Genomic DNA, 14,786 nt, shown 5'->3' on the forward strand with positions numbered 1-14,786 from the left:
ATTTACATATCTGACTAAAAGCAAAAAAATCAATCATCATCAAAAAGTTTCAAGGTTCTAGATTAAAAAAATACGAATTTCCATACAAACTTTGTCATATTTATTTATATCTAATCAACAGCCTAAATAATAAGTTTCAAGATTCTAGCTTTAAAAATGACGATACTTCCATACCCCTTTCAACCCATGTACTAAAGAAATTCAAATAAGGAGTTCACTTACTCACCTATTGACATCCAGAGGAAACCTTGCGAAAAACCGTTTTTCAGTAAGATGTCTTTCTTTGATACCACAAACTTCACAAGTACGATGAGTATCAGGCATGTTAAAAAGTTTGCAAAAGGCGCAAAAAATTTCAACAACACAGGAGTCAGTTTCTCAACAACAATAACTTACAATTTACAAACAAAAACAAGACCAAACAGGAGGAGTAAATTTCTTAACAGCAAATATTAAAATTAACACGAACAAAAAAAACACGTTACAAAATCATTTTGTGAACAAAGTCTTTTCTAGAAAAATATCAACGTGAACTTATAAGCGATATTAAAAAATTAAAATGCCATTTAGTTTTTTAAATAACTCAATGTGTTATTCATCAAAACCAAATGAATAAACGACAAAACAAACAAAAACAACAAAGCTTAATAACCGGCATTTTGTTTAGTGTTGCCATAAGGAAATTTACATTTTTCTATAGCTAGGTGCGTAATGCCAATTTAGAACACTAATTAACGCGTTAAGACGCAGGAGTAGTAGTAGCATTACAGAAATGCAAAGAAAACTATATTATTAATAAAAATAAGTAAAGAGAACGTACGGTTTGTTTTCAAATTCAATGTTCACGTATTGATAAAAATTACTATGACTCTGTTAAACCAATTAGCTCGGTAACACTGTGTTGTGTCACAACTTCGGATCTCATCCCATATAAAAAAAATATATATGGGAGATTCCACCCACTGGTAGTGATTATCTTCGCTAGAAGTAATAGTGTTCTGTGGTGATTATATTGATGATGAATGAAATTGAAAGTGACTGTTAAGTTTTTAGAAACACCAAACGTTTATAATGAATTTACTACCGAAAAGTCACAAAGAATTCAGCGAAAAAGATTATTGGAACAAATTCTTCAGAAAACGGGGAAATAAAGCATTCGAATGGTACCTAGGTTATGTTCGCATGCATATTGTTATGATCTGTCTTTATTTATTTTTTAAAAATCTTTCACTTCCTTTTTAAGGTACGGCGAATATTTAGAACTATGCGGTCAGTTAAACAAATATATAAAAACTAAAGATTCAATACTGATCACTGGCTGTGGTAATTCAAGTTTAAGCGCGGACCTATACGATGTTGGATATGTAAATATAACAAATGTGGATGTTTCGGAAGTTGTTATTAAACAAATGAAAAACGTAAACAAAGCCAGAACCAATATGAAGTTTATGTGCATGGATGCTACGAGAATGTCTTTTGAAGATGAAGCGTTTAATGTTGTGTTAGATAAAGGTACTCTTGACGCCCTAATGCCGGATGCTACAGAAGAAACAAATGCCATTATAGATAAATATTTTTCTGAAATCAAAAGGGTTTTAAAACTCGGAGGACGCTTTGTATGCATATCACTCTTACAGAGTCACATACTTGCCAAGTTAATGGAAGGGTTTTGTCAGAAGTCATGGATGTTCCGTGTTGTAAGATGTCACGAGGCCGAAGAGAAGAATGCGGAGAATTCTGATGGCCCAACTTTACCAGTATTCGTGGTGATTGCAACTAAGTTCAAAGAGATGCCTCAATTAGTAAGTCTATATGAAATAAAACAAAGATTAACTACAATAATATCTGTTATTGTGTGGATACACTTTAACTTACCTTTGTCTTTGGAATTGCTAATGTGTAATAAACGACAAAATTTTGTAAAACATATCCATCCACAAGAGCAGAAACGAAATTCCGATAGTTGATATACTAAGCAGACACTTCTGTCAAAATTATCAGTCCACTGAAATTCATAATACCAACTGGGATGTACTTCACAATTACACTAGAATTGAAAAGTTTTGAGTTTAGTGATGCAATCTCAGCAGGTGTCAGGTATGTTTGTATTGCCACAACGGTACCAAGGAGAGTTCGTGGGGCTTAAGAATATTAAACCAAATTGAAGTTTAGGTGCAATGCCCCCATTTCTACCTATAACAAGCCCAATTTGAGAAGTGTGCGTTTGGACCTGTGATGAGACGAAATGAAAATGAGGTTAGTAAGAGAGTATTTACTATGAATGTGGAAGGATAGAGAGGAAAAGGTAGACCTAAGAAGATATGGATGAATTGCGTGAAAGACAATATGTGTAAGAGGGGAGTGAGCAAAGAAATGGTATATGATAAAGGAGTATGGAAGGAGAAAACATGTTGCGCCGACCCCAGGGGAGTGGGAGAAGGGCAGGATAATGATAATCAAGCCAAATTTGGTAAAGGTTAAACTGTCCCTCTCTTTGAACTGAGACAGATATTTCTTTTACAACAGTTTTTTCAGAGTGGTTTTGCTTGACTTGGAAAATTAAGGGACTGACAGCTTCCAGCTCAGACAGTAGTTGTCTGCCTCTTAAGCATCTTAAACAGTTTTAACTTGTAAAGGTAGGGATACAAACTCACAAGCTCTGTATCAGTGTTAGATTCCGTTCTTAAAACTCATATAGTGGGAAAAAAAGTTATTTTGTTTTGTCAATAAAAAGGGTAACCCTTGTGACTATTTATTTCTTTGCATCAATGAATAAACGGCCCACATGGTGGTCACTGGAGCTCATAGAGTTTACAATCTGTATGCCATATGCTGTCCACATCGTACCATTAGATGAAATTTTCAACTATAGTTTATATTTGTCTTACTTTTTGACCCAGAATGTCTTCCTATTTTGCAGCAGTAATAGACTGGATGTGTTTCCAATATACCACTCTGATAGTAATTTTTTTTAATTCTGTTTATATCAATTTTACTTAGTATAAAATGTTTTTTCTTGCAGCTAATAGAAGTATGTATGGCTGGTGAAAAAATGGTGCGTGTTCAGACTCCAAAACATCTGCAGGAGCACATAAAGTCAGCTCAGGATACAGCATTCATCACCAATGGACTTGGCAAAACGAAACTAGATGATAATGATGAGGTGAAATAACTTTTTAATATTTCATGTATCAAAAGAATAAGTGAAGTGATTTAAGTGCTCTTAATAATATTATGGATAGTAATAATAAAACTAATAATGGTGCCATTTCAATTTAAAGCTGGTTTTAAAGAAATTCTAAACATGAAATGTGTTTTTTTTAGGTCAGCTTGGATCTATACCAGCCTGATGAAAATACACCACGCTACACATTGTATGTGGTGGATCAGAGAACTCCTCAAACAATAAATAAATATGCAGTCTTCATAGTACCGCAGGGAAGGTATGAAGTATGAATTATAATAAACTATCATACTTATCTACATTACAAATATGTACTATAATTTAGTGTAAGAGTCAGTTCTTGTAAAAAAAAATTGTTTTAGTGAGTTCTTGTAATTTCAGTAGGAGCTGATAAATATTTCTATCATCGTTCTAGTCAGTATTTTTGGTGCTATCACTGGAATTCTAAGCTTCGTAAGATAATAGGTGACAAATAGATCCTAATATTCTTAGCTTTTAGTTTATCCATGATCATATCGAGAGGAAAGGCCATTTGGCTGAAGCAACATTTCGTTTAACATTTTAATATTTATCTTTTTAATTAAAGGTCCGTTTTATTTGGCATAGCTTCAACAATTCTATTTTTTTAATTGAACCTCATTTAAGTTTACTCCAGTCAAAAATAGCTGAAGATTTTTTTTCTTAAGAAATTTTTTCCAAATTTTAAACATTAAATGGCTCTCCTGTAAAGTTGCAAAAATGTCGCTTAAACAGTCTTTCACCCCTCGATATTTCTAGAACAAATCCAGTAGTACAACTGAAGTGTTTGCTTATTGTTTGGGTAGTGGGTGGATTATTCGACTTCGGCTCTTAAAATGATATGCGTGGTTGGACTTGCTGAATAGCAAGCACTGTTGACGAACGTCGCTCAGATTTCAGCCAGCGGTATTTTTCTCATGTTGCCAGGGAGGGGGTCGCGATAGTTGGCGGGCGACGTCGCTCAATACGATACTGGCAACGGTATTAGCTAAGATTCAAAGCGCATCGTTGATAAAAATAATTGTGTAATTGAACGCCAATCTCTAATCGTAATATTGATTACGTTACCCGAATGATCAGTGCGAACGTTAAAACGATATGCAATCCACCATACGATCTGATTTTTTTTTCTACCTATTCTATTATCCTCAAGGGGTTATTCTAGATTCACTGGAATAGTAGGCGAGCTCACGAGACTCAAACCTGACGTTGTTGCTAACACTAGCCCTAGCAAGAGCCGTGCTTCGCAGAATCTACCACCGGATCGGAACCGCGACCCACTGAGAAGATCCGGCGAGAAACTCAGTGGGCTGTGTCTGTGGGTTAACACACACTGTGTAGCTTTTAAAATGTATACCGGATTTATTACTAAGACCTTTATTGGATTTTAAAAAATATCCCGGGACGAATCTTAGTGCGCACAAGCGAGCCGTGTCGTTCGGTCGATTAGTGCAATGAACAATATCAACACGCTGTCATTAAGCTCGGAATCTGCGAAACCCGTCGCTTGCGACGAAGGGCTCCACGAGAACGATGACCGGTCCTCCGGGTACCTAAAAGCACTGATAGTGGATCAGGAGGGTATGATTGACATGTTTTTGATAGAACTGACGTGTTTTTTTTTTAATGCTTAGTTGGCTGAACGAGCTCACAGCCCGCCTGGTGTTAAGTGGTTACTGGAGCCCATAGACAACTACAACGTAAATGCGTCATGCACCTTGAGATATAAGTTCTAAGGTCTCAGTATGGTTACAACGGCTATCCCACCCTTCAAACCGAAACGCATTAGTGCTTCACGGCAGAAATAGGCAGGGTGGTGGCACCTACCCGTGCGGACTCACAAGAGGTCCTACCACCAGAAATTACGAAAATTATAATTTTGCGGGTTTCATTTTTATTACACGATGTTATTCCTTCACCGTGGAAGTCGATCGTGAACATTTGTTAAATACGTATTTGATTAGTAAAATTGATACCCGCCTGCGGGATTCGTACACCGGTGCATCGCTACATACGAATGCACCGGACGTCTTATCCTCTAGGCCACGACGGCGGCCACGGCATCACACGTAGGGAAGCTGTTCCAACTCCATACAAATTTGAGCTAGCTTTTACGCAATCGAGAAGTTACACGTGTCTATAACACAGGAGAAAATCGTAGCTAATACGAAAACTATAAAATTGAGATTCTAGTTTATACTCTACTACAGGGGTGAGTAACTATTTTAATCAATGGGCCTATTTAAATTTTAATTTATTTTTTGCGGTCTGCACTTAGATTGACTTTTATTCTCTCTTATTAATAATTTACAAAGCTCTATTTATAATAAATACATATTAGAATGTAAAAATATAAAATTAAAAAAAGTTAAGAATTCATATACAAATTTTAATCTATACTAATATTATAAAAAGGAAAGATTTGTTTGTTTGTTTGTTTCGAATAGGCTCCGAAACTACTGGGCCGATTTGAAAAATTCTTTTTCCATTAGAAGCCGACATTGTCCCTGATGAACATAGGCTACTTTTTTTTTTTTTTTTTTTGTTTTATGTGTGTTTTAATGTTTCCGAAGCGAAGCGAGGGTGGGTCGCTAGTGCAAGATAAAAACACAAGAAAATAGCAGGAAAACGAATTTGATGGGAGAAAGTCGATAACTTAAATTCAATTTTAGAAATGTATGGCGGGCCGCGTGCTGCTCATGCTTGCACTAGTATATATCCGAAAAGCAATGTAAACAAATGTCTGCGTAGGCGAGAGGCGGTATGCGGCGCTATTATATACACGTGCTCATAACGTAAATAAAATGTATCTGCCCGTTCTATTTTTGTCTGGTTTGTTTTGTAAACGTCGAGAAAGATCTCTCAAATTAAAGTTTTTTTTTTTCGTATAAACAAAAAATATCCACTTGGTCCTTGACCGCTAGTAAAATATTTGCTCGATAGACAAACGAATAACAAAATAACATTGAAATCATAAGGGATCTTGTTTTAATTAAATGAAAAATAATACGAGTCGGTTCAAACGTTAGTAATAGTGTTGTGGTTTTTTTTTTATTATCGCGTCCCTGGTATGTGCTATTCTAGCCACGGGTATAATGATAATAATAATAAACGCAAGGTAATATATACTATACCATAAAAGTGGTTCTTATTGTATATTATATTATGTTTTATTATTGGTAGTAAAAATATGGATATTTTTTTAATTAAAAAACGTTCTAGTGTCTTCGAAATTTATTTAAGGTGCGATAAAATAATAGTGCGGGGCGCGTTGGATCGATGCCCACGAGGAATCAGTCCAGTAGAGATTGAGGCGGAATACTTGTCCAGACACACTGGCAGGTAGACGTGGACAGCTAAAAAAAAGTTTCACATAAAAAAAAAAAACAGATGTGGAATTTCGAAAAAAAAATGTGTGTATAGCTTAAGGGATCTAATTTTTTTTTAATATATTCACCCCTTAAATTCACAAGTGTAAGCTCTGTACGTGGTAGGAGAGACTATATAATAAGCAGTGAAAATATATTTGACAGCGAAGAAAAATCGAGGTAAATTAAGCCATAATTACTTAATAAATAAATTATAAAAAAAAAAAATTGCAAACCATAATATTACGTTTAAACGAAGTAATAAAGCGAGGAAGATTTTTTTTGTATTATTATAGATGTTTGAGAAAAGTGTGACACGAAAATATTATTGTATAAACTTTATAAACCACACAGGTGATCTAAGATCATTTAAAATATTTTTTTTTTTTTTTAGAATTTTTACTAATGTAAATTATTTACTTTTTAAATTTAAATTTTGAATTTAAATAATGACGAATAATTATATCCTTCATTTTCATTGAATTTAATAAGAACCTCACATTATTTTTACATTAATGAGACCCTAGCGCAATCGGCATTATTTAAAAATTAATTCGTTGTATTTGTCCTTACAAAATAAATACTAATTTAAGGAACTAATTTAATATTTTTTTAAAAATATCGACTGTGGTTATTGTTTAATAATGAATTAAAAATATCATCGCTTTTCAATATGATGATCATCAGTAGCTTACAGAAAATGACGATAACGCATTTGATTAAAATACCGGTAATTAAAAATTTGTTTTCGTTAAAAATTGTTTTTCTGCAATCAGTCAATTCCTGAAATGGTATTTTAATAATAAAAAAAGATTATTATTAAAATACTCATTAGAGTCAGCTCTGTTTTAAAATGTCAGTCGTGACAGGTTTTTTTTTGTAGGCGGACTCAATGTCCACCTGATGGTAAGTGATCACCGCGGATCATGGACATCACCTATGCCAGGGGAACAAGCAGGCCGATGCATAAAAATAGATATAATTAGTGTATATAGTCATCGCCCTATCTATCCATATTGAGTTAAGCCAAGCCGATTGGTCAGACTCGATCGAGCGGAGTTACTCAATAGACAGGTGGTTCGAATATTGTTTGAACCTTCTAGTACATATAAATACAAGCGTATCTTACAAATCATTTTTTATTTATATTCAGTGAGAACTCGTTGGTACATCTGCACTAATTTTTTATTCGAACGTAAACAGACACATCATTGTCTATTCTAACAATAAATTATCCATAATATTTCACTACAGGTAGTACTGAAGTTTACCGGATCTCAAATTAATAGAGAAAAGAATTTGGCGCGCGTTTGCCTCGTAAATTCATTAGATCTGTTTGTTAGCGAGAAAAAAACACATTGGAATTTCAGTTATGTGTATTGACGGTAGTATGTCTTTTTAGGAAATGGGTATATATACCATTATTCTGCCCATTTCTGTCGCGAAGCAGTAATATGTTCTACAAGTGACACTTGACTTCATGTCTCAAAGTGAGTCACGTCACTCACATTGTTATGTAGTTGGGCAGAAATTAGTTACTATCTTTATATTGCATAGTGATGGGAAAAAGTTTTAATTAAAAAAATCGCTCTTCCGCATCCGACGTTGCGAATGTTGCCGCCCGGCGAAGGGAACACTTGCGTGTGACTGAAAGGGATTGAAGAACTGCCTCAGTGCTGGCGACCCCGGGCTCCATATCCCAGTGAAATGCCTTGGTAGGCAGCGGCTTGGCTTTACCCCTGCCATTGCTGAAGTCAATGGGCGATGGTAACCACTCACCATCCGGTGGACCACATGCTCTTCTGCCTACAAGGGCAATAAAAAAAAAAGTCGGTATTCTAGACGCCAGTATTAAGTGAGTGTGGCGTCCATGCCATAGTGGAAGAAAAATATCGTTTAATTATTGGTATGACTTGCTAGGTAGGTTCTATGACCTATTTTTGTCTCGAAAGTTCTAGAACGGTTTGTGGTGCCCTTTGTTATCGGATAGATCGTAAGCGTCTCCCTGCCAACGGCAACAGGTCGTCTACTGACAGTGTCACGAGTACGTAACATAATCTTCCCCTCTTCAGCGAAAGTTGAGTGATGAATCTCCTGAGTTGTCCAAGAGTTATTTTTAGTTGATGTAATGGTAGTGCATTTATAACACGGGCACGAGAGTGTTGCGTCACGTCGTCCATTGCCGCCACACCCACAACGCTTGGACGCGGCAAACGAAACTTTATTTATGGTTTCAGAAATACATGTCATTTCATTTAGAAGCAATTATGAATTTCCAGTACCGGATCGCAAGGTTTTTTTTTATTGCTTAGATGGGTGGACGAGCTCACAGCCCACCTGGTGTTAAGTGGTTACTGGAGTTCATAGACATCTACAACGTAAATGCACAGCCCACCTGGAGATATAAGTTCTAAGATCTCAGTATAGTTACAACGGCTTATCCTACCCTTCAAACCGAAACGCATTACTGCTTCACGGCAGAAATAGGCGGGACCACGCACCTGCCCGTGCGGATTTGCTGTCAAATAACGAGTCTGCGATCGCCCCGTCTGGCTAATACCTACTACTTCTGGTATATCTATGACGTATCGTCTACTGAGTTTCTCGCCGGAACTTCTCAGTGGGTCGCGATTTCGATCCGGTGGTAGATTCAGCGAAGCACGGCACTTGCTAGAGCTAGTGTTAACAAATTCTCTCAGGTTGAGCCCGTGAGCTCACCTACCCGTCCGGGCGTAGCTGGAATAGCCCCTTTTAGCTACTAGCGAATAAGTAGGGTGATCTGATAGAACTTGACAGAACCCTGATGGTGAGTGGCTACCGTCGTCCATGGACCTCAGAAATGCCAAGGCCAGAGCCCAACTCCGCCGCCTACCGTTAAGTACTCTCCACAAGACTCGTTTGAAGAAGGTCATGTTATAGCGCTTTCCCGGACTCCCAAAATGTACTGCCAAGTTTCGTCACAATCGGAAGCCGCATCAAAAGAACGCAGAGAAGACAAATATCACTATCACCTTAAAAATCCCGCGCATTCAAATTTCAGTGACGTCACGATGAGTATCCCTTGTACTCATAAGTACAATACAGTAAATACATATTAAGACATACTGAAATTTTTCATGTCGGTTTTTAACAGTTTGAATATGTAAGAGCATTGAAAAACAAAAAAAAGTATCGAGTTAATATCAGATTTAACATGAAGTCTCTAAGTACAGTTGCGCTGGAAGGCTATGCTCGACTTCTGCGAGTGCACCATATCTCAGAAGGAGGCGGTGGGGCGAGTGAGGCAAAGCTCTCCTCACTACGAAGAAATCTGCCGCCGCCGAGCAGGGGGTCGGGACCGGGATCCTCTCCGTGACCCGGCCTCCTAAGTAAAAGCTTCGGGCTCCACCCGCTTTATGCGGGAAGAGTGGGGCGGCGTGCTCGGCACGCTCGCCCGTAATACGAAACCGATCGATGGTAGGTCGCGATCCTCCAACCGCTCCGGGGGAAGGTGTAGTGCGGCGCCACCAATGCGGGCTCCTGGCCCGTCGACTGAGGGAACCGGCGGTAGTGTCGCTGGCGGCCGCCGGTCCGGCGTCTGGGGGACGATGTAATATGCTCTGCGTAAATCCTGTCCCGCCGTCCGACTAGGCTCCGGCCCGGTCCGGGGTAGGGTGCCGGCTGTGAGCGGCAGGAGTTTTTAGTCCGCCCGCCATACAGGTGGTGATCCGTCGATTATCTCTTTTAGAAAAAAAGTACAGTTGCGCACAAAATTGTGCTAAAATAGTTTTTCGGTTATACAGAGAGTCCGAGTGGCTGTTCGGCACGGCAGCAGGGCGCCGCCAGCTCCAGGACTCGGCCCGGTTCGGTCGGCTCGTGGTGGCCGTGCTCAGACGAGGCCACCACTACTCCAGTCTCGACGCTGTCAAAGAGGAACTAGCGCATTCAGCCAAGATGCTCATACCGAATGGATTCAGCGGACAGGTAAAGTAGTTTTTGATTTTAACATCTATAGCCCCACGTAAAAACGATTGAACGTTATGTGATATTATAAACCTATATATTGTTACGTGCTGAATTCGGGATAAATAAAAATTCTATCGAAGTATAAATTGGAACTGTATTAACACTTAACGAACACTTTAAAATTCTCAATTCACTTCTTCCGCCTCGCTTCAGGTGATCCGTTCGCTGTTTCGCTTCGAGTAGAATCGTTTACTAACCGCTTCCGTTCCATCTTTGTAACGCTTTTATAGTCGATACGACATCGCTAGATTTATCGAGAACATTCTGGGCAAGTCGAGTAGCCTCAATGTGTGTTTCCGCTATCCGACAATAGATGGCGTTGTACTTCTGAGCGTTCTAGATGTTACTAGTTCCTTTGATATGCGTTTCTGTTATTCGGCGATAGATGGCGTTAACCTTACCGGCGTAACAATATACAGACTATATGTAATAGGGTGAACGGTGTGGCGACCATGCGTAATCGATTCTTTCTTAATATTAATAATATTTCATTTTTCATTATACCACACGTTAGACAGCGGCTTGACTCTGCCCTTGGCATTGCTGAAGTCCATGGGCGACGATGACCACTCACCGTCAGATGAGCCCTATGTTCATTTGCCTACACGGGCAATAAAAAAAAGGTTCTGTCCTAAATTTCTTTTTGTAAACTATCCTTTTGCATCTATATCTACCTGTACAAAATATTATCAACGTTTCACATCTGCCAGTCATTTTTTTGTATGAACACACTGCTCCACCGCAGCTCAGGTCGATGTCGACGTCGACTAATTTAAATACAATTAAAACTTGTTGAAACCAGAACTACATTGTAACGGTATGCTCTAAATTCTAAATTTAACGAGGATATCTGAAGGTGCGTTGGATCTAATTCTTAAAATGAGAATTCTAATAAATATTTATATGTTCGCAGATACCATTCTTATCGATAGGCAGCGACGTGGGGCGCCGGGTGAAGGTTCACGAGGGCTCATCGAAGCTGTCCGGGGACTACGTCGTGGAGGACGTCGACGTGGAAGGACACACCCACAGGCGACTAGTGTTCCTCGACAATCAGTTTCTGGTTCAGTCGGAGGCCAGACTCAGACCTGGTTACTAGTTTTATATTTATTTACACCATCATCACAACGCAATCCAAATACTATGGAGACATGCAGACTTAACAAGTCAGTTTGTTTTGATATACAATGACGTCATTATACATATGTCTAACATTAAAATAAGAATGAGTAAAAATTTAAAAATATGTGACGCGCGGAGTCACCGCCCTTTTTTAGACGTCAAATAAAAAATATAAAGTGTAGCTTAACATGAAGTGTAGTTTTTTATGTCGTCGTGGCCTAAAGGATAAGACGTCCGGTGCATTCGTATCGAGCGATGCACCGGTGTTCGAATCCCGCAGGCGGGTACCAATTTTTCTAATGAAATACGTACTTAATAAATGTTCACAATTGACTTCCACGGTGAAAGAATAACATCGTGTAATAAAAATCAAACCCGCAAAATTATAATTTGCGTAATTACTGGTGGTAGGACCTCTTGTGAGTCCGCGCGGGTAGGTACCACCGCCCCGCCTATTTCTGCCGTCAAGCAGTAATGCGTTTCGGTTTGAAGGGTGGGGCAGCCGTTGTAACTATAATTGAGACCTTGGAACTTATATCTCAAGGTGGGTGGCGCATTTACGTTGTAGATGTCTATGGGCTCCAGTAACCACTTAACACCAGGAGGACTATAAGCTCGTCCACCCATCTAAGTAATAAAAAAAATGTGTTAATTAGTTTTGAGGTAGGAGATATTCAAAGTCGATTTAAAAAAAAATACGATGTACAATAGTTATTATAGGGGGTTGTAACACAAACATTACCTTCCAAATTTCATCTATCCGGTGCTGAAGTCTCGAAGACTGTCTCTAGACAAGATTCTAACGTGGACACATTTATTAATGAAAATAATCTTCAATTATCACGTTTCAGTTAAAAGGAAAAACAAAACGAAACTCGTCATAGACTACGGGCACATATCTCTGTACCATTCCTTCATGTGCGTGGGAGTGCAGCTGTGCAAGTCCAGCGACGTTGCGGTCCTTGGGCTCGGCGGGGGCAGTCTCTGTATGTTCCTGAGGAGATGCAGGGACGACCTCAACGTGACCGCCGTGGAGCTGGACCCCGCGATGCTTGAGGTCGCCACACAACACTTCGACTTGAAACTGGATGATAAACTGCGAGTTTTAGTCAAGGACGGATTGGATTTCTTGACGGAGGAAGCTGTTTCTGGTGAGTTTTGTATCAATATAATACAATTGAAACCTTAATCTTATGTCCAAAGATAACACTAGGTGAGCTGTAATCCGGTCCTCTCCCAGGATAAAAAAGGAACACATATATTGGGCGCTTCTACCGCTTAAAATTATTATATTATTTCCAGATACCCCCAAAGTAAACACAAAATGAATAAAATTGTTCAAAATAAACGGCCGTTACTAATTACAGATTAACTGATAGTGATATATTTTTATTTGCTCGTTTTTAATTATTCCTACTAAAGTCAATACAGAATTAGTGATGTTAAAATCAAATAGAAAGATGGTTTTGAAATTTGAATGAATTATCAATGGCTTCGTTTACGCTATGTTGTTTTAATAATGTAACCATATAGTTTTTATCCCACATTAAAACATAATAAATAATAGGCAAACAGTGATGATAAAACAAATATGTTTTAGTTAATTGTATTTATTTGGTGCATTTTGGGTACCCTCCTATATACTCTTTCACAGTAATGATGAAATATTCTTTATCCCTGCTTCCAGGACACAAATATGGTGCAGTACTGTTCGACATGGACAGCAAGGATCGCACGCTCGGCCTCTCGTGTCCTCCCAAACAGTTCCTAGAGGATAAAGTACTCGAAGAAGTTCACAGTATTCTTGATGACGATGGTACGTAACTATAATGAGACCTTGGAACTTATATCTCAAGATGGGTGGCGCATTTACGTTGTAGATGTCTTTTTGGCTCCAGTAACCACTTAAAACTAGGTGGGCTGTGACCTCATCCACCCATCTAAGAAAACAAAAAAAAAAAACAACAGATGGGTACCGCCTCCTGAGAACTATGCTAGGATATTTGAAACGCACACCAAACATGCTGCTTCATTGCTGTGGGTCGGTTAACGAGATAGCTGCTCTCTTGAAGTTAAGTGGTAACTGGAGCTCATAGACATCTATGCCGCCTTGAGATATGAGGTTGAAGTTTGTTCCACTCTTTAAACCTATGGTAGTACGTGTCCGTGTCTCAATGTACCGTTATACCAGCAGTTTTTTTATTTTTATTTTTATTGTTTTGAACACAGTAATATTTATCAACTAGCTGTACCCGTCCGCTTCGCTGGGCATTTAAAATTAACATTATTATTTCCCACACCCACAAAGATTCTTCTCATCATTACCGCCCCCGCAACTGGTGTAGGGAGTCCAACACTCATATAAATATTAGCCTATCCATTAAGTACATGTATTTTCTACATGGATAGCAAGTTTCAAGTCAGTCGGATGCATGGTTTAGTAGTTAAAATGGAACATCCGTAAAAACCACTGTATATTTATATATTAGTATAGATTCCTGTCCGTATAATTAGTGAATGAATATTAGCAAACGTCGTTTATCTGTTCAACTACAATGACGACTAATTTACAATAATTACCAAAGATCAAAGCATGTTACCACCACATGTAACACAATTTTCTCCGTACTCAGGGCATTTTATCCTAAATCTGGTGTGCCGCGATGTTGAACTCCAAGCCTCCATGCTCCTAACCCTCAAGAGACACTTCAAGCATCTAGTGTCGGTGAAACTGTACGAGGAAGTGAACGAAATAATTTTCGCTACAAACAGCAGGAAGCCGTACGAGAACGACGCTCTGGAAACAGCTGTGAGGTCGTTGAACTCGGCGGCGAGAAGTCAAAATTTAGTGAACGTCAAATGCGTTGATATAAAAGATTTTTTGCAATCCATTAATATTATTTCGTAGTATATAATTATGTTTAAATGTAAATCGAATTATTTATAAGAACACAAGTATAAAACTAATAAAAAAAAATGGAGTAAAATTTAACTGGCGTTTAATTTTGTTGGACTCCTAAGAAAATCAATTTCCTGCTAGTATGGCACACTGTGAGCAGAGGGAGGAACTCCTGTATCTAGGTTGGGAG

General features: G+C 38.4%; 1 protein-coding gene across 1 annotated transcript; it reads left to right on the top strand.

Moving 5' to 3' along the window:
• The first annotated feature begins 981 nt into the window (after nucleotides 1-981).
• Nucleotides 982-14,689, top strand: LOC114241241 (eEF1A lysine and N-terminal methyltransferase homolog). The gene is made up of 9 exons (XM_028172034.2): nucleotides 982-1,163; nucleotides 1,244-1,802; nucleotides 3,023-3,163; nucleotides 3,325-3,443; nucleotides 10,353-10,533; nucleotides 11,489-11,666; nucleotides 12,549-12,848; nucleotides 13,385-13,513; nucleotides 14,331-14,689. The coding sequence occupies exons 1-9, from the start codon at nucleotides 1,072-1,074 to the stop codon at nucleotides 14,603-14,605; spliced, it is 1,974 nt and encodes a 657-aa protein (XP_028027835.2). The 5' UTR covers nucleotides 982-1,071; the 3' UTR covers nucleotides 14,606-14,689.
• The last annotated feature ends 97 nt before the right edge of the window (nucleotides 14,690-14,786 follow it).

Source organism: Bombyx mandarina, chromosome 04, assembly GCF_030267445.1.
Source record: "Bombyx mandarina strain Sakado chromosome 04, ASM3026744v2".
Taxonomy (NCBI): domain Eukaryota; kingdom Metazoa; phylum Arthropoda; class Insecta; order Lepidoptera; family Bombycidae; genus Bombyx; species Bombyx mandarina.

Excerpts from the sequence above, each read along its gene's own strand:
- LOC114241241 (XM_028172034.2), top strand. The coding sequence starts at position 1,072 with ATGAATTTACTACCGAAAAGTCACAAAGAATTCAGCGAAAAAGATTAT. Across the intron at positions 1,803-3,022 it reads TCAAAGAGATGCCTCAATTA|CTAATAGAAGTATGTATGGC; the intron begins GTAAGTCTATAT and ends TTTTTCTTGCAG. Across the intron at positions 3,444-10,352 it reads TTCATAGTACCGCAGGGAAG|AGAGTCCGAGTGGCTGTTCG; the intron begins GTATGAAGTATG and ends TCGGTTATACAG.